At 36.1% G+C, this 25,000-nt stretch overlaps 1 protein-coding gene across 1 annotated transcript in view; it reads left to right on the forward strand.

Moving 5' to 3' along the window:
* Window positions 1-25,000, forward strand: part of LOC136841127 (uncharacterized) — a 101,316-nt gene that overhangs the window by 45,266 nt on the left and 31,050 nt on the right. The window contains exons 5-9 of the mRNA XM_067108172.1: window positions 18,841-18,971; window positions 19,512-19,782; window positions 20,087-20,248; window positions 22,883-23,011; window positions 24,927-25,000. The exon at window positions 24,927-25,000 is cut by the window's right edge and continues 130 nt beyond it. Of these exons, the coding sequence (XP_066964273.1) occupies window positions 18,841-18,971; window positions 19,512-19,782; window positions 20,087-20,248; window positions 22,883-23,011; window positions 24,927-25,000 (767 nt within the window). The remainder of the gene's footprint in view (window positions 1-18,840; window positions 18,972-19,511; window positions 19,783-20,086; window positions 20,249-22,882; window positions 23,012-24,926) is intronic.

Genomic DNA, 25,000 nt, shown 5'->3' on the forward strand with positions numbered 1-25,000 from the left:
GTTATGGTAAACATTACTTTCGAGCTTGTTGGTGCGCGTTACGCGCGCTGGGACCCGGAGCTGCTGTCTCCCCTACCCTCCCGATTCCCTACCTACACCGCCCCACCCGGGGCGTACAAACAGGTTTGCAGGAGGAGGATAGGTGGATGTCTCCCTTACTCTGCCATTCCCCTACCTACCCCGCCCCCACCTGGGACGGACAAACAGGTTTGCAAGAAGGTAGGTGGATGGCTTCCCTACTCTCTCGTTCCCCTACCTACCCCTTCCCCACCCGGGGTGGACAAACAGGTTTGCAGGGGAAGGGTAGGTGGATGTCTTCCTTACTCTCTCATTCCACTACCTAACCCCCACCCGGGGAGTGGATGGCTGTGTCATGTCTCCCCTACCGACGCCCGGGGGAGGGCAGACAAGAAAAACCCGCTCGGATTTCATCATTATAGATTAGATGCAAATGGAACTTAGATTTACATCCATTAATGGTATTCTCGAAATTAAAAACTCCCTCAGGCATTACTTGACTGCTTTTCCATCGAAGGCTCCTAAGTTTGAGTTAAGTGGGGCCTCAATTAGCTGTCCGTAGTGGATTCTCGACTGAAGGTCGCTCATGCTATATTTAACGAGTTTTTCTTTTAATGCAACATGTCCGGTGGGGATCAAGAGAAAAGCATTGCGGTACATCACCGTGACGTCACGTTTATTGATCGATTGCGTTGCTGCCTAACTTGTACAGTCTTTCTCAGTATTGTTCACAGAGGAAGACTTATGGAACGGTGTTGTTTGTTTGTTTGTCTAACTGCTAACTAAACAGCTGAATTTCAGATTGACGGAAATTAAATCTCTCTCATCAATCTTGCTTTTGCTTGACGCTGTGGGTACTTTAGTGAAAGATAAAGTGAAGGAAAGGAAAAGTAAAAAAAAAAAAAGTAGGATGGTTATCTTAAAAAAATGTTTTCTTATAACTTGCAGTATCGAAATTTGACTCCTTGTCAATCATCTACTTAAAAAAAAAAAAGTCTTGATGTATTGGCAAGCAGAAAAAAAGTTGATGTATTGGCAAGCAGAAAGTAATAAAAAAAAAAAAAAATCTTGATGTATCGGCAAGCAGAAAGTAATTTTATTTTTATTTGACGACAAATTTTGCCCTGCAAACTTTCTCTTATGACTCCCATTGTTGATAGGCGCGGCCTTGTAGATTTCGTAAGTCTGTAGAACTTCAGAGGAAGTATTAATATATTTCGGGGAAAAGTTAAATCGTTCGTTTGTGGAGGAATGTTAACTGGTTCAGGGTGGTTGTGCGCGCGCGCACACACGCGCATGGAATATATATCGGTAACCCAGTTTCGTGCACGAACGCTTACTTCGCCATTCGTGTTATTATTTCGTTGACTAAGATATCATGAGTGCACGTTTCATCTTGGGGTGGGGGGTGGCGTTTAGTAGAGGCACCTGTGTTAAAGATCGTCTATGTCAGTGATTCTTAAACTGGGGGGGCGCGCCCCCCTATAGGGGGCCGCCAGAAGCTTCTGAGGGGGGCGCAAGCAGGGTTGCCAGATGGTGCCTATTAATTTTATTAATTTGTAATGTTAATTGCAAAATTGCTAAAACATTATCACTGCTTCCATGTACTCATGTAAGCAGTGAAGTATAGTAGTATACAAATAGACAACATATAGTTTATAGTTGGCAAAAATTCGAGGGGGGCGTGGGATCTATACATAATGCAGGAGGGGGCGCAAGGCAAGAAAATTTAAGACCCACTGGTTTGTAGCATGTAATTATAATATGCCCTCTTAACTTCTCAAATTCTTGACCTTTTTCGATACGCCTGTCACTACAAAGCCTAAGATCCAGGTACAAGAATATAAAGTAATTCTGATAGCCGGTGGTAGGATTCGATCCTGCATCCGGAGCGTCAGAATGAAGTCACGTTGCCAACCTGCCCACGAGATATCTGAGCTAAGAAAACCTTTTAGTCAAGTTATGTTAAATTTTCTTTGCTGTCGTTTTTGGTGTGTATGACTTAGTATCCGCAAATTTTTTTTTATTAAATAATAAGACAATAGTTTATTGAAAAGAAATACTCATTGTATTCCCTGAAGAGATCAAAAGAATGGGAGAAATTAAGAAAACAAAACTTATACGTTATTATTATTATTATTATTATTATTATTATTATTATTATTATTATTATTATTATGATTATTATTATTATTATGATTATTATTATTATTATTATTATTATTACCAAACCAAGTCCTTAGAGGAAAGTGGAATATTCAGAATCATTTACTTTCGTGAGAGAGAGAGAGAGAGAGAGAGAGAGAGAGAGAGAGAGAGAGAGAGAGAGAGAGAGAGAGAGAAAAATAATAGCACCTTATTCCACCTTATCCTTAGGTACGAAGGGAGTCCATGTTAAAGAGAGATGATAAACACGTGGTATTTTCAAAATCGTTATCATTTACTTCGATATGAGAGAGAGAGAGAGAGAATTAATTATATTAGCTCAAGTTTCGTATGAATTATCCTTTCGTACTGTTTTAAGAGAGAGAGAGAGAGAGAGAGAGAGAGAGAGAGAGAGAGAGAGAGAGAGAGAGAGAATTATTTCAGCACAAATTTATTAAACTATGAATTATCCTCTCGTACTGTTCTTACGTAGAGAGAGAGAGAGAGAGAGAGAGAGAGAGAGAGAGAGAGAGAGAGAGAGAGAGAGAATTATTTCAGCGCAAGTTCCTTAAGCCATGAATTATATATCCTTTCATACTGTTTTTACGTCGAGAGAGAGAGAGAGAGAGAGAGGTAATAGCACCGTATCCCGCCTTATCCACAGATACAGAGGAAATCCTTCCTCGTTAAAAGAAAGTCAATACACATCAGCTGTCCACAAGGCCTTTGCTTAAGTGCTTGCAAACTTACACAACAGTTTCCTTCATGCTTAATTGCTTGGTTCGACGTTTTGCTGACGTGCGCAAACAGCCCATATTCCCCCCTCACCCTCTCTCTCTCTCTCTCTCTCTCTCTCTCTCTCTCTCTCTCTCAAGGTCTTTCCTCCTGCGAAGGGTCAACACATTACCTTGTGATATTGACTTATCGATTTGCGGATGTGCTACCCTTAGGCGTAGTAACCATGGTTATTGGGATGAATGAATGGATACGTTATTCATTAATGTTGTAGTTATCGCCTCGTTATCGTAAATGGTGGGGAAATTCTATAATTTGTTCGGAATTCGAAAGAAGGATGTGTGTGCAATATACTCTGGTATATAAATACATTGGAAATATTTGCACTTGTTTAATCTTTTGACTCTGGGGGCCACATAGGATTGGAACGGAACGTTGCCCCTTGACCCTTATGTGGTAAGCCCTTAACCTTCCATGCAGTTCGTAAAAACCTCATTGAAATAAAAAAATTACGAAAGTGAATTTAGTAATCTGAGAAGGCATCAGATGACACAAAAAGGGGTTTTGCAAATAGTGAGAAAACCATACTCTGTTTATATTTGTTTTGTATAAATTTAAATGTTTATTTCGTATAAGAATATTAAAAATAATGAATATTTTGCATGTACAAAAATTATTTCTTTTTATAAAAAAAAAACATTTATATATTTTCTTTACCGACAGGGATATAGTATTACATTTATTTAATGAAAAACAAAGAAAGAACATACATTATCTTTATTTCTCAAGAAATAGTCGTGTTTTTCATGCGGCATTGTTTGTCCCAGTCAGTGTTTATAATGGCAAACGTCGTAATATATAAAAACAAGTAAAAATGCGCCGAAGTTTCTTCGGCGCAATTGAGTTTTCTGTACATCGTATAATCAAGGCCACGGAAAACGGATGTATCTTTCTGTGGTCTCGGTATGATGCTGTATGGGCCGCGGCCCATGAAACTCAAGCCGGCCGTGGTGGCCTGTGTTGAGTTGCCAGAAAGCAATGATCATGGCTGACTTTAACCTTAATAAAATAAAATTACCGAGGCTAGAGGGCTGCAGTTTGGTGTGTTTGATGATTGGAGGGTGGATGGTCAACATACCAATTTGCAGCCCTCTAGCCTTAGTAGTTTTTAAGATTTGAGGGCGGACAGAAAAAGTGCGGACGGACAGACAAATATCCATCTTAATAGTTTTCATTTCAGAAAACTGAAAATGAGGTCATGTCCCTCAGATGTCATTTTAGATGAAGAATAGAGTGATTTGTGTCAGTGCTAAAGTTTGTTGAGTATTCACGGTAATATCTTTCCTCTTTCTTTAAATCGTCATCTGAAAGCCCTTATGGGCAGTCAGGAGATTATAACCCCAAGAAGGCTCCAGAGGGAAATCAGTCTGCAGAAAGGGACACAAGTTACAGGAAAATGTGATAGATAAATGAATATGAGGGAATAGAGAAATAAAACCGATACACCTGAATTCAGGAGACGTCAGCAGCAGAGAGCAAGAATGAATTTACTTCTCTGCTAAACATCTGGAGATCAGAAGATTCCACAACTTATCCACACGTTAGTTGTAGCCAAGATAAAACTCCTACAGTAGGCTGACCCCGTAGGGAGGGGCTAGTGCTGTCAGTTTGCCTCACGCGGTGCACTGTAGGCATTACTTAAAGTTCTTTGTAAAGTCCCTTCGGTCCCTAGCTGCAACTCCTTTCATTCCTATTACTGTACCTCCGTTCATGTTTTCTTTCTTCCATCTTACTTTCCACCCTCTCCTAACAATTGTTTCATAGTGCAACTGCTTTGAGGTTTTCCTCCTGTTACACCTTTCAGACCTTTTTACTTTCAATTTCCCTTTCAGAGCTGAATGATCTCGTAGGTCCCAGGGCTAGGCCTTTGACCTAAATTTTATATTCCATTCCATTATCCCTAGCAGGCTGAGTAGCATTAAACCTGATACTAGAAGACAACACACTGTTTGCAGTAGCAGCAGCCTCCGTAGATTAAGCTTTATGGGTCAGGAGACTCGTTGCAGAGTAAAAATGGTCAGTATTGATGGTGTCTGGGCCTCAGTACCGTTTTATTTCTTTCTGGATATGGCCGGTAAGAAACGATGTTGCTTACCACACACTTGTCTTTGGATGTTGCCACACGATGTTCCCTTTAGCGAACTTTTAATCTTTATACTCTTAGCTGTCAAGTATTTATCAGCCGCGTGGGATAGGTGAAGGTTACCGTTGATTTTCCAGACTTACTGAATAAACTTTGCGGTTTGTGGGGGCAATAAAAGTTTATGGTCTTCGTATAGCTTCAGATGGAAACACGTATTTTTCATCATCATCATCTTCTTCTTCTTCTTCTTCTTCTTCTTCTTCTTCTTCTTCTTCTTCTTCTTCTTCTTTGAGACTGAATTCAGGCTGTTTCTGTAATCTTCAGCGGCGATACACCGGTACGGGGTTAATTGTAATTGGTTATTGCATGTAATCACACGCATTTTCCATTTGGAATATTGAACCTGTCACGCATCTGCGTGAATTTCTGTGAAGACTGGTTGCTTTTCTCAGCTTCTTGTAGTTGTTTTATTTTTACTACTGGTTGTTGTTCGCGACTGTTTCTTGTTGTTTTATTTTCTTTTGTCTGTCTGTTTACACTAACACGTTAACTGTACTGGTTGTTGTTCGCAGTTGTTTCTTGTTGTTTTATTTCATTTTGCCTGTTTACACCAATACATTACCTCTACTGTTGTTTTCCACAGATCTTTGTTTTATTTCCTTTTGCCTGTTTGCCCCAAACATTACCCCTACTGTTGTTTTCCTCTGCTTTTTGTTGTTTTATTTCCTTTTGCCTGTTAGTTTACAACAACTTTTACTTTAAATTGAAAATAAAAAAGTGAATTTACTAAAGCTGAAATGACCATTGAACTCAAATTCAGTCTTTTGAGAACACATCTGAAGACTTAGAAAACTGTTTTTATATTTGTAGCTTTACATATTCATTTTGTATAAAAACAAGTAAAAAACCGAGCTTTCTGTTTGAGCCGCGGCCTATGAACCTTTCAGCTACAGCCCGGTGGTGGGCTGTCATATAGCGTTGCCAGACGCACGATTATGGTTACATTTTACCCTAAATAAAATGGAAACTGCTGAGGCTAGAGGGCTGCAATTTGGTATGTTTGATGATTGGAGGGTGGGTGATCAACATACCAATTTGCAGCCCTATAGCCTCAGTAGTTTTTAAGATCTGAGGGCGGAGAGGATAAAGTGCGGACGGGCAGACAAAGCCGGCACAATAGTTTTCTTTTACAGCAAACTAAAAGTAATATAATAAAAAAAAACTGATGTAATCCACACAGATGCTGCAGTCGAAGTTAACAGAATGATTTTTCTCCTCTCTCTCTCTCTTTATTCCTCTTCGTCGTGTCGTTGACGCTTTTACTCGATTTTCATCCAAGTCTCCTTTTTTTTTTTTTTTTTTTTGGGTCTCCTACATTCATGTTCGTGACGCCGACATCTTGTTCCAGTTGTCACAACTTCTGTTGCGATAGGAATCGCATAAGGGAGAATTGCACGTTATGCTCCTTGGGACAATGTACTGATGGTATCTGGTCGCGAGATTAGATCTTCTGATGTTATGGGTACTCATGCAATCTTCATGACCGTTTGAGTACACGTACACTTGGGCACGTTTTATGTAGTTATTCGTGTGCTTTCAGAAGTACCCGTGCTTGTAAGAATCGAGGCCACTTGGGAGAATGTAATTTATATCACGGAGGACTTTGTGTGTATTCTCTCTCTCTCTCTCTCTCTCTCTCTCTCTCTCTCTCTCTCATAAATGGACACTGAATGCCCGAGGTCTCTCTCTCTCTCTCTCTCTCTCTCTCTCTCTCTCTCTCTCTCTCTTTTATGAACGAATGTTCAATGCCCCAGTTCTCTCTCTCTCTCTCATAAACGGATTTTGAATGCCCCAGGTCTCTCTCTCTCTCTCTCTCTCTCTCTCTCTCTCTCTCTCTCTCTCTCTCTCTCTCTCTCTCTCTTCTCATATGAACGGATATTGAATATCCCTGTCTCTCTCTCTCTCTCATCCATTCTCTCTCTCTCTCTCTCTCTCTCATCTCTCTCTCTCTCTCTCTCTCTCTCCATCCATTCATTCATCAGCCTTGCGGCGCCACTGTGTACCCTATTGGTAAACGATTTTGACATTATCTGCAGACTTATTAATCCTGTTTTTACATTCCATCGCCTTGTTCTGTCTCCTCCTCCTCCTCCTCCTCCTCCGTCCCTATTCCCTCCCTCCACCTCTCCATCTTCCGTGAGGAATGAGGGAGGCCTTTTGTCAGCTTGGGATCCTTGACTCTCCTGTTGTTGCACAAATCTCGTCGGCAGAAAGGTAGTCAAGAGACACAGATATCATCGGAGACGCAAAAAGTTGTCTTCCTCCTCCTACTTCCACCTGCCCCTTCCTCCTCCTCCTCCTCCTCCTCCTCCTCCTCCTCCTCCTCCTCCTCCTCCTCCTCCTTCTCCTCCTCCTCCTGTCCCCAACCACCCACGGTCCTGGCATCTTGCTTTCAAAGACCTGGTCCTCCTCCTCCTCCTCCTCCTCCTCCTCCTCCTCCTCCTTTTCTCCTCCTCCTCCTCCCTCCTCCTTTTTCTCCTCCTCCTCCTTTTCCTCCTCCTCCTTTTTCTCCTCCTCCTCCTCCTCCTCCTCCTTTTCTCCTCCTCCTCCTCCTCCTCCTCCACGTTTTGGGGGCGGTGCTTTATGGTCATTTAAAGGTGACGGGATGCCAGCAATTATCGCCTCATTAAAAAGTCTTGGTGGCCAAAGTGTCATTTTTATTTTTTTTTTTTTTATTTTTTTTTTTCCTGGATCTTGGCATGTCGGATCAAATTCACAGACGAATGAATTTGCCAAATATTTATCGCGAGGTATCCGTACAGTAGCTATTTATTTAATTTTTGATTTTTATTGCTGATTAATTATTCTCCCTTATTATAGGCCGTGTGGTCTCAGAGTGATACAGGAGTGTCAATTAGATTTATTCATCCGCTTTGAATTGTCGCCGTGCAAGTATTTGTTGATTTAGAGCTGGTTCGAGATGTCGAATTCCTGGGTCAGTTGATAAAGCCACGTTTGACACTTACCAGACTAATTGCACAGTCTTATTTATTTACTTAATTTTAATATAAAAAGATTGTGGTTTGTTCTGAATACACATGGTTCGGTATTTAGTGCAAGATGTGCAAATGCAGAAGTGTCTGCATCGTGAAGTTTGTTTTCTATACTCATTCATGTCGCCATTGTATAAGGTTGCTGAGATAAAAGAATAAAGGATAATAGGTGGGGGAGATTATTGAATGATATGTGATTAATACTCTGTTCCTTTCAAGGTAACTGATAAGCTGACTACTGTAATATGACGTTCACTGGCTTGTTAACGTACGTAACAATATATAAAAGAAACCAATGATTGAATTTTGAATATTTTACATTTTTTTTAAGGAATTAGTGTTTTTTAACTCACTTTCACCTGTAAAATTAGCTAAATGGCATTCCAGACTAGCTCTGAATTTTGAGCCACGTTTTTATTATTCTTGGAGGAGAAAGTACAACTCCTATAAGGACTCCAGAAACGGTGTCTGGTTTCGAGACACCAAGGAGAGGGTGATTTATGTTTTTGAATGTAAAAGCCAAAGAAACTATTCAAACACAAATTTGGAAAACCAGCTAAAAGATTTGTTTTGTTTTTCGGGAGGGGGTTGGGGTGCAGGGGAGGGGGGCGGGAGACAATGTAGGACGAACGAGGCCAGGGAGCTAACTATTTTGCGCGCGGGCGCCGCTACTCGAATATGTAAATTGGATTTGACTAAGTTCAAGGTTTCTTCTTCTTCTTCTTCTTCTTCTTCTTCTTCTTCTTCTTCTTCTTCTTCTTCTTCTTCTTCTTCTTCTTCTCTTTCTTCTTGTTCTCTTTCTTCTTCTTCTACTTCTACTTCTTCTTCTTCTTCTTCTTCTTCTTCTTCTTCTTCTTCTGTCGTTGATCGCGTGTGGGAGTGGGGGCGAGTTTTAGTGGTTGGTGTGGGTTGTCGTGCTGACTCTGAGGTTGGTGAGAGGTGGGGTAGGTTGAAAAATGACCTAGGAACATTGCTGGTTCCTTTTTTGATATGTGGTATTTGGGCAGATAAGCATTATATATGTCTCTGATGTTTTTGGGGGGCAGAGGACCCTCGCAGCTGGCCTTTGCTAGGTGTCTATAACATTGTTTTCGTTTCTTCCCTTTTACTTTTTTTACTTTCCCGTAGGGGAGTAGCGCCTCCGGTGCACCTCACGCGGTGCACTGTAGGCATTACTTTAAGGTTCTTTGCAGCGTCCCTTCGGCCCCTAGCTGCTACTCCTTTCATTCTTTTTACTGTACCTCCATTCATATTCTCTTTCTTCCATCTTAACTTTCCTCAACCCTCTCCTACCAATTGATTCATAGTGCAACTGCTTTGAGGTCTTCCTCGTGTTACACCTTTCAAACCTTTTTACTCTCAATTTCCGTTTCAGCGCTGAATGACCTCATAGGTCCCAGCGCTTGGCCTTTGGCAGAAATTTCATATTCCGGTCCATTTTCTTTTACTTTTAATATCCGACCAAAAAAGCTACTGTAACTTCCTGTATTTTTTTTTCTAATCCTTCCAGTATGTATGAAATCTGTACCGAATTAAATGAAGTACATATTAAAAGATTTCTGTTCTTTTATGATTTTTTCTCAGACATGGAAGTACAGGTACTTGCCAGAATCCACAATTGATAAATTAATGATTGGACGTCAATTGGTTTGGAGAAATTCAATATTGATTGGCGAACGCGGAAGGCGAAGAAGTTGATTGGAAGTTTTTCGTGGTGTTTTATCAAAATATTTATTATTTATCTTTGATCGATTGATATTTCTTTATTTCTTTGTTGTATGTTATTTTTTTACTGTCTGAAAGGAATTCTGTTCTCTGGATATTTGATAAGTTAATATCGTTTGGCGTCTTTATGGTAGGTAATATAATAATAATAATAATAATAATAATAATAATAATAATAATAATAATAATAATAATAATAATAATAATAATATAATAATAATAATAATTCATTTTCATTGCATTTTATTCTCTCAGCCGTTATTTATTATACGTGTATATCATTTGCTTATTTGACTTTAGTTTTATTGCAGAAAATATTGAATTTTTTGTGGTTTGCTTAATGTTACATATTGTAAAATTCCTTCTTATACCATTCCATGGAGTATTTTTTGAACAGCGGACTTTCAGCGTTGTTTAATATACCGAAATGAGATTTGGGATATAAATTTACCGTAAGAATAATTGAATTTTACTGAAGAGAACGTTTCTCTGACACTTTTTGAAAAAGGGCAGGTGTCAAATTAGAATAAGTGGTACTGAAGGGCATTCCAGTCATTTTTTATCACTTAAGGACCCTGAAGTTGGGGGAGGTAGTGCCGTCAGTGCACCTCACACGGTGCACTGTAGGCATAACTTATGATTTTTTGCGGCGTCCCTTCGGCCCCTCTTGCTGCAACCCCTTTCATTCCTTTTACTGTACCGCCGTTCATATTCTCTTTCTTCCAGCGTACTTTCCTTAACCCGCTCCTAGCAGTTGTTTTACAGTGCAACTGCTTTGAGGTTTTCCTCCTGTTACACCTTCCAGACCTTTTTAGTCTCTACACCTTCCAGACTTTTTACTCTACACCTTCCAGACTTTTTACTCTCTACACCCTCCAGACCTTTTTACTCTCTACACCTTCCAGAGCTTTTTACTTTCTACACTTTCCAGACCTTTTTACTCTCTACACCTTCCAGACCTTTTTAGTCTCTACACCTTCCAGACCTTTTTACTCTCTACACCCTCCAGACCTTTTTAGTCTCTACACCTTCCAGACCTTTTTAGTCTCTACACCTTCCAGACTTTTTACTCTACACCTTCCAGACTTTTTACTCTCTACACCCTCCAGACCTTTTTAGTCTCTACACCTTCCAGACCTTTTTACTTTCTACACTTTCCAGACCTTTTTACTCTCTACACCTTCCAGACCTTTTTAGTCTCTACATCTTCCAGACCTTTTTACTCTCTACACCTTCCAGACTTTTTACTCTCTACACCCTCCAGACCTTTTTAGTCTCTACATCTTCCAGACCTTGTTACTTTCTACACTTTCCAGACCTTTTTACTCTCTACACCTTCCAGACCTTTTTAGTCTCTACACCTTCCAGACCTTTTTAGTCTCTACACCTTCCAGACCTTTTTACTCTCTACACCTTCCAGACCTTTTTAGTCTCACCTTCCAGACCTTACTCTCTACACCTTCAGACCTTTTTACTCTCTACACCTTCAACCTTAGTCTCTACACCTTTCCAGACCTTTTTTACTCTCTACACCTTCCAGACCTTTTTACTCTCTACACCTTCCAGACCTTTTTACTCTCTACACCTTCCAGACTTTTTACTCTCTACACCTTCCAGGCCTTTTTAGTCTCTACACCTTCCAGACCTTTTTACTCTCTACACTTTTCAGACCTTTTTACTCTCTACACCTTCCAGACCTTTTTAGTCTCTACACCTTCCAGACCTTTTTACTCTCTACACCTTCCAGACCTTTTTACTCTCTACACCTTCCAGACCTTTTTACTCTCAGTTTCCGCTTTCAGCGCTGAATGACTTCATTGGTCCCAGCGCTTGGCCTTTGGCCAGTATTTTATAATCTATTCCATTCTACTTCATCATTAAGGAATCACTTTTCAGTGTATTTGAAAACAAAGCCTAAATTTTCAGTTTCTTTTATTTTTTTTTTATCTTACCTGGAGGTGGGAGGAGTAGAAATTCGTTAATTTTTCAGATTTTTTATGCCGCAAAAGTAAAATAAATGTGCGATTTTCGTAAGTGGTCCACGTATCTTTCAGTCCTTTTTAGTTTTCTGAAAAGAAAACTATTGTGCCGGCTTTGTCTGTCCGTCCGCACTTTACTCTGTCCGCACTTTTTCTGTCCGCCCTCAGATCTTAAAAACTACTGAGGCTAGAGGGCTGCAAATTGGTACGTTGATCATCCACCCTCCAATCATAAAGCATACCAAATTACAGCCCTCTAGCATCAGTAGTTTTTATTTTATCTAAGTTTAAGTTTAGCCATGATCGTGTGTCTGGCACCGCTATAGGTGCCAACAGCACAAGCCAGCACCGACCCGTGGCTAAAAGTTTCATGGGCCTCGGCTGAGAGTTACATACAGCATTATACTCTGTACAGAAAACTCGACTGCGCCGAAGAAACCTCGGCTCATTTTTTACTTGTTTTTATGTCACCTTCAACATGAAACCTTGCTCATAAAAATTTTGTTTTGTTAATCCGTGATTTAATTATGGTTTATATTTTTATACTAAAAAATTTCTTATAAAAGAAAAGAGAAAGAAATTCATTGGCGACAGTCAAGGTCCCCCTTATATTACAGTAGGTTACCTTCACGGCAATCGTGGACAGGCAACCCTATTTGACGTTGCCGTGTAGGTGTGTCGTGCCTTTATCACGCCCGGCATCTGTGGTCAGTTTTATCTGCCGTGTAATCTCAGTTCATCTCATTACGATTCGAAGCCCAGTACGGGACTGGCAGTTATCCTCTCCTAAATCGGGCTTAAAGGTGCATTGGCTAATAAGTTTGTGTTGTTTACTCGCTATTCTTCGAGCCTACGTCGCTCTATATATGAAGTAGAACTGTTTAATGCTGTTTACGCTGCTGGTTTTGTAACCATGACCAAAATCGCTCTCTGGAATAAACTAGCAATATATATTTATTGCTATTTTTTGCCAGTCTTTTGTTGCGAACCGAGTCTAAAAATCGTAGGCGTATTGACGTTAATTGTTTTGTGGTGGTCGGGTTATCGGGGTGGGTGAGTGGGGTAGGGATGGGCGTGGAGGTGGTATTTTGGGAAAGGAGGCGTGGGGGTGAGGACCCCTTTCTTCTGTCACTAAGCAAGAGATAAGGAACAGTTCGCAGTTGCATACATCACCTGCCCGTCGCCAGATGGAAATGAGTAGCGGTACATAATCCTCGCTCCTTAAACGTCAAGGCCATTTCAGGGTCAAAGGTCGGCATAGACATATTATGGTCAGGGGTCCCGGTGATATTCATGAGGTGGTGGGCGGAGCTGGTGGGTGTTGTGCAGAGGGTGGGTGATTTATCGTCCGGCTTCTTATTCGGATATTTTATCTTTTGTTCGGCGCTATTTTTCCACCTTTCTGAGTTTGCGATGTTAAGTGGTATTTTTGGGAGATCTGACATTACCTCTCTCTCTCTCTCTCTCTCTCTCTCTCTCTCTCTCTCTCTCTCTCTCTCTCTCTCTCTCTCTCTCATGGTACCTTCATTCATTTATATTTAGAAAGAATGAAAATGTGAAATGTATGGATTTCTCTCTCTCTCTCTCTCTCTCTCTCTCTCTCTCTCTCTCTCTCTCTCTGTCCAATAGCCGAGATGTAACGCCAGTTTTAATAGCCATAAATCAACCAAGCAACCTCTCTCTCTCTCTCTCTCTCTCTCTCTCTCTCTCTCTCTCTCTCTCTCTCTCTCTCTCTCTAATAACCGAGATGCGACGCCAGTTTCAGTAGCCATAAATCAACCAAGAAACCTCTCTCTCTCTCTCTCTCTCTCTCTCTCTTGATGTTGCTCTTTCAAGCTAGGTAGTCCTTTATCGCTTCATGTTTAAGATTTTCAAACTTTTCGTCTTCTGTTAAATTGCTTCCGTCATTCTTCCCAGTTAAAAAAAAAAAAAAAAAAAAAAAAAACTTCCCACCGTGAAAAGTTTTTTATGCACTGTTTACAGCAACACATCAAAACAGTTTTTCCTTCGTTCTTGTGTTGCGTCGCCGCCCATCACTGTCCTGAGGTTAATTAGGAGGGCTAACGGTTAATGGTTGCGTGCAATACTAACTTTCTTCTGGAGAAAGTCACGGAATACGAGGATTTATCACAGGGGACAGCTTTCTGCAGTGTGTGTGTGTGTGTGTGTATGTATGTGTGTGTTTGCACTAGTGGAGACCATTACTCGTGGCTTATTCGCTTTAATCTTTTTCTGTGTGTTTCTGCGGTTGGAACAAGTTAAATGGAATTGTTGTTTTTATTTATTCAGTTACTGGAATCATGGGTAGGGAAGTAGAATTTTATTTAGTTTATATATAAATATATATTATATAAAATACACACATATATATATATTATATATAAATAATCAACACACAGTCACGTATGGAACAGAAATAAATTTCTGACTCACATCAGGATCGAACCCAGGCCTTTCAATGGAAAGGCAAGGCCTGGTTGGCAACGGCCTTCCCTGTCAATTGAAAGACCTGGGTTCGATCCTGATATGAGTCAGAAATTTATATATATATATATATATATATATATATATATATATATATATATATATATATATATATATATATATATATATTTGTGAAAAGAGTAACCAGGAACCTTTATTTATATGTTGATATTTATGTGTTTTTGATTTATTAATTTATTTAGGTAATGCATGGACTTCCAGCCATTACAAATACGTAGGCAAATGCAAAGTAATGACTATTGATTAAATTTGCCCTTGCCCTTGTTCATCAGTAAAGCTATTGATCAAAATTCATCTTATTAATGTATGTGAACTTCCTACCATTACAAATGTGTGGGCAAATAAAAGCAAGAAACATTGATTTACTTTACACGTGTCCAGCCCTTCATCTGTACAGTTATTGATTAAATAAACTTTCAGAGAAGACAGCAGATACTCTTAGCCCACTCAAGGATTGTGGCTTATTCTGCCTTTAAATGGAAAACTGCAGTATCTGCAAACTTTTCAAAATTGAGATATGCCATCTATTGGGCTCATGGAACACTAATACACAAGTTACTGCAGTTTCAGAATGATTCTTCAATGCTTTCCACGAGTATTTAGGGGGTCCCATTTGCAGTATCTGCAAAATCAATAGTAAGGCAAGGGAAAACTGCAGTATCTGCCATTTTTCTCTGTTTTGTATGTTTGCAGATACTGCTGTCTTCCATTTTAGGGCAGTATTCCTCAAAGTAAAAAAGTAAATAAATAGATAAATTAAATAAATAAATAAAACATATTTCATTCAATTGCGTTCAAAATACGTGTCAAGAAACCTTTCTTTCTTTAACATAATTCTTCTTCACCTTCCATTCTTAACCCTTTCCTCTCTTTCCATTCAACATTTCTCTTCTTATTCATTTCTCTTATCTGTTTCTCGTCTCATAATTCTTCTTGGTAGCAGCACCCTACAGGGGTGTAGGTCAACTGTTGGAGAATTTACGCCACTCCGCAAATTGCGGTTTTTAATTCTGTAAAAGCTTTGCCTCCTCAGAAGAAGTAATATTTCTGAAAGACTTCTCCCCACGTAAGGGGGAGAAATGTCTGTCATTATTTTGAGCGCAACTGAGTTAAGAATTTTTTTTTTTTTAGACAGACAGACAGTTTATTTTTTTTTTCAGACGGAGAGACGGACAGATAGTTTATTTATTTATTTATCTATTTTTCATACAGAGAGACAGACAGTTTATTTGTCAATTTATTCATATATTAATTTATTTATTTTGTTCAGACAGACAGCCAGACAGTTTATTTTTTTAATTTATGTATTTGGACAGACAGACACTTTACTTTTTCATGTATTAATTTATTTATTTGTTCGGACAGAGAGACAAACAGACGGACATTTCATTCATTCATTTATTTTTTCAGACAGACGACAGACAGTTTATTTATTAAGACATTTTAATATATCGAGTATTTAATTCAGCACTCCCAGGATCTTTATTGTCAAATAAATTTAATAAGTAACATTTCACTCTCTTCTTAAAGGTTCCTTTAGAGATAAGCAGATAATTGAATGCTGTGAAAGCATTAGTATCGTAAATTTGTTTGCATGCAAACGCATTTACCTGCAAAAAAAAAAAAAATCATTAAAAGCTGCGGAATGAAAAGGCCTCGGTATCTCCAATATTAATTTTGTATATCAACTGCGGAGAATATTTATTGTTTTTTCAGATTTTCCCGTTTTATTTATTTTTCTTTACTTTGTCTCTCCGGTGTGTTGAAGGAAAAAAATAGTTAAGTAAATAGAAAGGAGAAAGTAAACAGTCATTAAAAGTGGGAAGAAGCAGAATGTAACGTTTTATTTATTGCCTATTGTTTAGCAGATGTACAAAATTGCACAAGAAATACAATGAAAATACGGTAAGTGAATAAAATGTAAATAAGAATAAAAATGGATAAAATTTATTATTATTATTATTATTATTATTATTATTATTATTATTATTATTATTGAATAAAATGGCTGCATTTTGCCACGATTTTATACTGAGTTTACTCAATTCTTCTAATAATTCGCTTTTCCTGCACTTCAATATTAGTCCTTTATTAAAAGAATTGAGGAAACTCAATATAAAATCAATTCGCAAAGTGCAGCCATTTTATTCAACAAAACCATTATTATTATTATTATTATTATTATTATTATTATTATTATTATTATTATTATTATTATTATTATTATTATTATTATTATTATTATTATTATTATTAGAATATGAGCCCTATTCGTATGGAACAAGCCCACCAAAGGGACCATTAACTTAAAATTCAAGCTTCCAAAGAAATAAATTATTAAAGATTTAATTGATAAAAATCAATAAACCAAATAGATAAACAATGAATAAAGATAATTAATGCTTTGATTAATAAAAATCAATAAACAAAATCGATAAACATTAATGAATAAATAAAAGAGCAGGAGATAAGATTGGAAGGACTCCTGAAATCCTCTTTATCAGTCTCTTCCTTGTTCCCATCATCCTGGCCATCAGTCAGAAGTCTCCCCCCCCTCCCCCCCAATGAATAAGGACAATCAGTAGCCTGGGCCAAAGGGACCCCCCACCCCTGGCAGATAAGGGCAGTTTGACCTCGTGGTGTTGGTCAGCGCTCTGTGACCTTGGCGGTCCTTTGCAGGATTTGGTGATAGTGATTCGTATCTTTGTTTTTTTTTTTATGTTTATCTTTGTATTGTTACTTGTCAGTGTTTTTTTTTTTTTTTTACTTTTTTGAATGTTTGTTTTTGTAATCTACCTTGTCAGTCTTTTTTTTTTTTTTGAGGGGAGTTCTTGGGTGCGTGTTTTTATTTCTTACGTTGTTAGTTTTGATTTTTGTGTTGTCTTTGACATGTTTGTTTTATTATATATATATATATATATATATATATATATATATATATATATATATATATATATATATATATATATATATATATATATCTGTGTGTGTGTGTGTGTGTGTGTGTGTGTGTGTTTGTGTAACTGAATCACGAAAATATGGAACGTGATGAATATACTGTACAGTATAAATAAGACAAAATCCACGAAGGAAAGAGAAACAATGGAGTGCTGCAAGGCCTTTCGACTTATATGATAGTCCTTTACTTACAGTCCATCGTGGATTTTGTCTTTATTTCCATACATATACTGTGCATATATATATATGTATATATATAGATAGATAGATAGATAGATAGATATGTTATGCGTGTGTGCGTATGTGTGTTTATATATATATATATATATATATATATATATATATATATATATATATATATATATATATATGTAAATATATCTGTATATATACAGTATGTATATATATATATATATATATATATATATATAACAATAATATATATATATTATATATATATGTGTATATATATACATATATGTAACATAATATACACATACATGTACAAATACAAGGACTTATTCCCTCAGTTAAGAAAGACGAGAACAGGATACAAGATTCACAAATAATTGCGTGAAGACAGTTTTAAACATTCGACTTCCAAATTCAGTTTCAAAAGTTTGTGTATAAATGTATATGTTGAAAAATGATTTCTTTCGTAATTCCTCCATTTTTCGCGATCAGCTCTCCGCTGCAGGGGGTGACTTATAAGGAAACTTCATTTTTCGCTAAATTCCTCGTCGAATCTTAATATCCTTTTTCGGAAAATCGTCGTCACTTCGTAATTTATTTTGTATATTTTCACCAATTTAATTTTTTCGCATTTCTTTTTAGGTCCTTTTTTCATTACTTTTCCATGTATTTTTTATTTTCGGAAATTTTCATTACATATTTATTTGTCTGAATTCCTCATTTCATTATCTTGTAATTTTTTTTGTTTTTTTTTTGTTTTCACAAGTTTTCATTAAATATTGATTTTTCTCAGGTACTTATTTCATTATCTTTTCGTGTATTTTGTAATTTTCTTTTCATTATTTATGTTTCTCAGTACTTATTTCATTATATTTTCATTTATTTTTTAATTTTCATAATTTCTACAATTGCCTCGTCAGCACTCCTCGAAAAATTCTGCAATTTAAAATTTTTTAATTTTGCCACCCATTTTGAGCTTTTCCATCGTCTCCCCTCTTAATTTTCTCTCTCCTTTATTAATTTTCTCTCTCATTTATTCATTTTCCTCTCTCATGAATTTTCTCTCTCACATTTGAATTTTCTCTCATTAATTTTCTCATTTATTATTTTCCTCTCTAATGAATTTTCTCTCTCATTTACGAATTTTCTCTCTCATATACGAATTTTCTCTCTCATTTATTAATATTCTCTCTCATTGATTAATTTTCTCTCATTGATTAATTTTCTCTCATTAATTTTCTCTCGTTAATTAATTTTCTCTCATTGATTAATTTTCTCTCATTGATTAATTTTCTCTCGTTGATTAATTTTCTCTCATTGATTAATTTTCTCTCATTGATTATTTTTGCTCTCATTGATTAATGTTCTCTCTCATTCCCTTTCGCAGCGTTACCAGGAAATCGTCGAGACGGTGACGAGGGAGGATGACGACGGCAACGTCACGAAGACGACCAAAACGACGACCAAGGAACTGGATCCCTTCGGGACGAGAGAGCTGACTGCCACCATTGACATTGGGTGCTTGTATATATATATATACGTCTCTCTGTCTCTCTGTATATATATATATATATATATATATATATATATATATATATATATATATATATATATATATATATATATATATATATATATATACATATATATATATATATATATATATATATATATATATATATATATAATTTCTGACTCATCAGGATCGAACCCAGGTCTTTCAAATGAAAGACCAGAGCGCTCGCTGCCTGCCAACCAGGCCACACAAGTCGCTTGAAAGACCCGGGTTCGATCCTGATGCGAGTCAGAAATTCATTTCTGTTCCACACGTAACTGTGTGTTGATTATTTCTATATATACATATATACATATATATATGTATATATATACGTATACATATACATATACATAGACATATACATAGACATATATATCATCTTTTATTTTTGACCTCCAAAAAAGTACATTGGTTGTGTCAATATTTTCTTAAGAGCAAAGTTACACATTTTCGAGTTAAAAAAGACAGCTTTTGTAAAATGCAGCCCTCATTTTTTTTAGGAGACACCTCAAATGTCACCAAATGTGCGAAGTGCCACAAGTAATACAATCTTCATCATCGTACAGCGATTGTTCACCATCAAGTGATTCGTCGCCAAGCAGCAAGTCCTCTTCAACCAGCAATTCCTCATCAGACAGCGATTCCTCACAGGATTTAGATTCAGATGATTCTGTCATTGACAAAAGTTATGTACCAAATTATGAAGAAGATACAGATGATGATGGTAATGTTAGTAAAGATGATCAACTCCAGAGACCTAATCAAGATTGTGTTAGAATCCAGCATTGCTGATGCCCCAGTATTAGTCAGTCCTGCAAAGAAAGGTATCAGGAGAAAGAAATGCCCAGAAAAATGGGAAAGAAATGCAGGCAAGATGTATGAAAAGCACACGAGAGGAAAACATGTCAGGGCAGAAAGCAAAATGAGACCATCTTCAAGGACATACAATTGCTGATGTTCACAATGACTTTGTAGCTGAATGCAAAGAAGAAAAACTGCCATTTGGAAACTATACTCTCTTTTATAGAATATATTGAAACAAGAATGTAACATATCTTTTTTCATTCCTAAAAAGGATCAGTGTAATATTAGCACAGCTTTCGCTGAAGAAAGTGAAAAGGCTGATTTAAAAGAAAGTTATGACAGACACCTGCTGGAAAAGGAATTACCAAGGTCTGAGAAAGCAACTGGTAAGACATCAGCGGATTCTGTTGTGGCTGTGTATGATCTACAAGCAGTAACGCAGTTACCCAAAGGAGATGTTGATGTGTTTTACACGGATCAAAATTTAGCGTTTTGAATGTCACTATTTACAATCTAACATCAAATTCATGCAACTGTTATGTTTGGGATGAGGCAAACGGTCATCGTGGAGTCAGAGAATTAGGCACATGGGTGTTGGATTACGTAAAGGAAGTGTGTAAAACGGGCAAAAGTGACATCATCTTCTATTCAGATATTTGTGCTGGCCAGCAAAAAAATAAGTTCATGCTTGCTCTTTACTTATATGCAGTAGTTAAGCTGGAAATAAATTCAATTACACACAAGTATCTTATTCAAGAACACACAGAACGAGGGAGATTCTGCTCATTCCTTGATTGAGAGACAAGTCAAACGACTCCTCAGAAGTGGACTAATTCACGTTCCAGGATCTTTTATAACTGCTATTCGAACCGCTAAGAAGAAAGGGGATCCTTTCAATGTCAAGGAACTCTGTTATGAAGACTTCTATAACATCAGAATGCTAGCAAATGAAATTGGTCCTGTGAACATGAAAGGGCTCAATCTTGCTCAGGTCAAAGGACTCACCAACTTCAGTTTTCTATAAGTATTCATATTCTGAAGATTAACAGGAAACAAATTTGTCAAAGATAAGAATTGTGGGCGAAACATAAAACTGGTACCTATTTCTAATGAAGAGCCAAACGAAAAACGACCAAGTTGATCTATGTGAGAAGAACCTCATTCCAAAACCACATCATGTGTTTTATAAGAACCTTTTATTTGTCAGTGACAGCTATATTGTATGAAATAACTTTAGCATTTAGAAGTATATAAATTGATTTAACTGGTTGAAAAGCTAAAAGGTTTTAGAAGATTCTTTGAAGTTTATTTGCATTGTGTGAAACAACTTTTTTCTGTAAAGTACATAAGTTTACTTTTCTTTCCTTTTTTTGATAAAAAAGGTTTCTAATATTTTAAAAGATTTCTTTCTCTTGGTTTCTTAAAAGTTTCATAACTTCTCTTGAGTTAAAATCAGGCAGGTGATTATAAATTTTTTTCTGTTAAAAATTCAGTATTTGAAATTATGTTTCAGTATATTAATTTCTTGTTCTGTTCTGTTAGTGTGATAACATGAAAATGAATAAATTCCATTCGTATTTTCGTTTTTTGTTGTAATACTGTCACATTTTGACATGCTTCGTCTAAACGCCTACAGATTGCTGAGAACAATGTCACAAATCGGAAAGACTACAAAAAGCCAATGTAGTAATAATACAATAATTTGTTAAGCCTTAGAACATTTATTATTCCTTAAAGGAAGAGTTGTTTTATATAAATATCAGGTAAAAAATTATCTTCTTATCCATGGATAAAGTATAGAGAGTTTTAAACTTTAAATTGCCCCCCCCCTAAAAAATAGCAATTTTTGAGTTATGACATTCTTCTGGCATAGAAGCGATATATATATATATATATATATATATATATATATATAAATTTCTGACTCATCAGGATCAGAACCCAGGTCTTTCAAATGAAAGACCTGGTTCGATCCTGATGAGAGTCAGAAATTCATTTCTGTTCCACACGTAATTGTGTATTGATTATTTCTATATATATATATATATATATATATATATATATATATATATATATATATATATATATATATATATATATATATATATTTATTGTGTGTGCTTGTGAGTGTGGTATATGTTTCTTACCTTGTCAGTAGTTTATTATTTACAATCCTTTTATTCACACGCGGGAAGAGGAAGAGAGAAATGTAAATATATTTTTTGTACAGGTTATGCAGCAGGGATGTAATTGTACATTTCAGGATAAAAAGAAACAAATAAAAAATATTTAGGAATTACAATGCATAAAAATATAAATCAATGAAAAAAATATGAAAATAATTAAAAAAGATAAATGTATTAAATAAATAAAATTAAAGGAAAATCATTAAAAATAGAATTGGAGTGATCTTAAAACTAAATCTATCAGTTTGTGTCAGATATCTACATGGGAGAGTGAGGAACGGAACATTGCAAATAAAGAGAGGAAGAATGGGAATTGATAAAGTGAGGCATAATGAAGTAATGAATGAAAAGAAGCGAAATAAAATGGATGACCTCAACTAGTTATCCATTTGAATCGTCTTCCTTAAATGTGAATTAATCAAGGAAAAATGTGTTTGGTCCATTTTTTTTATGTTGGGAAAAAAAAAATAAAAAAAGTTGATTACCTCCTTTGTTATCCAACCGATACCTGTATTTTGGACATGATGAAATCGTGATTCTTTGAAATAAAATGGATGACCTCAGCTAGTTATAATTTTAATCCATCTTCCCTATATGTGAAATCAAGAAAAATTATTTGTGGTCCATTTTTTTTTTATATTTAGCAAGAAAAAAAATTAACAAAAAAAAGGTGATTATGATTCTGTGAAATAAAATGGATGACCTCAACTAGTTATCCTTTTAATTCATCTTCCCTATACGTGAAATCAAGAAGAATTATTTTGCAGTCTATTTTTTTTAATATTTAGCAAAAAAAAAAAAAAAAAAAAAAAAAAAGTGATTACCTCTTTTGTTACCCAACCGATACCTGTATTGCGGACATGATGAAATCATGATTCTGTCATGACGCTAAAATTCCTTTTCATCTCCTCTCCCTCCGAACAGATCCTAAGAACAAGACGACCAGAGGCGCCTCTCGAAAGTCTTCCACCAGCAGTAACGATTCTTCGCCGGATCGCAAGGGCGCGAAGGTAATGAATGACCTCTCTTGTTGGAAATAAAAGCCATTGGCTAATTATGGTTGCTGTGAGTTAGCTAAGTAGGATTAGATAAAACGGGTGTCTGCTAAATAATGTTATGACAAGGTATGTCGTGTGAGCCCTTATTTTTATTTCATTTTATTTATTTTTTTGTTTTTGGCTTCTTTGGGCTAAACTGCACACCAGGTGGCCAGTAATTTTTGTAATTTTGGTACAAAAAATTGAATTTTTGAAGAAAGGCGACGTCTCTGAAGCACCTTTCTCCATTTTTTAAAAATATTTTTAAGCACCTTTCTCTATTTCAGTTTTTGGTTTTTTTGTTTTTAAGCATCTTTGTTGCTAAACTGAACACCAGGTGACCAGCTAATTTTATTTTATTGGTGCAAAACTGAATTTTCTGCGTTCAATAAGGCGGTGTCATAAGAGCATACTGCCCTGAAATGAAAAACTGCAGTATCTGCAAAATTTTCGAAATTGAGATATGCCACCTATTGGGCTCGTGAAACACTAATACACAAGTGACTGCAGTTTCAGAATGGTTCTTCAATGCTTTACACGAGTATTTAGGGGGGCCCATTTGCAGTATCTGCAAAATCCGTAGTAAGGCAAGGAAAACCTGCAGTATCTACCATTTTTCTCAGTTTTGTATTTTTGCAGATACTACAGTCTTCCATTTTAGGGCAATATGGACTTGTTTGAGTTCCACTGAGATACCAACATTGGCTGTGATTTGTCAGGTTTGTTGTCAAGAGTCTAATGAATGCCATATGTAAATTAGAAACATTTGCAAGTTATTGTTTTGAAATATATAGTTTGTAAATAGTTTGTGGATGGCTCATTCTTTTGATTGACTTGAGGTGGATAAGGACAGGAAAAAAATCCTCCTTTTTCATCTCTGAGTGGCAAAAACTTGGATATCGAGTAATAAACTTTTTCTGAAAAAAATACTAGTCATCAACTGTTATGTCGTCTTTATAGTAAGAGTATTAATTGAATTTATCACTGATCAATCGTTTAAACTTGTGATGAGTAAAATAAAACCAAAGTCAAAGCTATTTCCTTCTATTTGGAAGATTTTAAATTGACAGATTGTTAGAAAATTATTTTTAAAAAACTTTCTTCATAATTTAAATGCATGATACTCAATTATTCACAGACAAAAAATTTAAAAGATGTAAAATTTAACTTGAAATTGAAAGATTGTTAGGAAAATTATTTTAAAAACTTTCTTCACCCTTCAAATTCATGATAATCAATTACCCATAGACCAAAATGTTAGAAAATGATGTTAAAAAAACTTTCTCCATCATTCAAATGGTTGATAATCAGTTACTCATGGACAAAAATGGTAGAAAATTATTAAAAAACTTTATCTATCATTCAGATGCTTGATAATCAATTACTCAGAAAAACTTGTTAGAAAATCATTTGAAAAACTTTAACCATCATTCAAATGCTTGATAATCAATTACTCAGAAAAAATTGTTAGAAAATCATTTTAAAAACTTTATTCATCATTCAAATGCTTGATAATCAATTACTCAGAAAAAATTGTTAGAAAATAATTTTAAAAACTTTACCCATCATTCAAATGCTTGATAATCAATTACTCAGAAAAAATTGTTAGAAAATAATTTTAAAAACTTTATCCATCATTCAAATGCTTGATAATCAATTAATCAGAAAAAAATTGTTAGAAAATCATTTTAAAAACTTTAGAAAAAATTGTTAGAAAATCATTTTAAAAACTCTAGAAAAAATGGTTAGAAAATCATTTTAAAAACTTTAACCATCATTCAAATGCTTGATAATCAATTAATCAGAAAAAATTGTTAGAAAAACATTATAAAAACTTTCTCCATCATTCAAACGCATGACAAAAACTTTTTTAAAAACTATCTTTCAGTCGCAGACAAAGACGAAGTCCACAGAGAAGGCGAAGTCCAGCAAATCCGGACTTATGGGCAAGATCAAGTCCAA

This window comes from Macrobrachium rosenbergii, chromosome 8, assembly GCF_040412425.1.
Source record: "Macrobrachium rosenbergii isolate ZJJX-2024 chromosome 8, ASM4041242v1, whole genome shotgun sequence".
In the NCBI taxonomy this organism is placed as follows: domain Eukaryota; kingdom Metazoa; phylum Arthropoda; class Malacostraca; order Decapoda; family Palaemonidae; genus Macrobrachium; species Macrobrachium rosenbergii.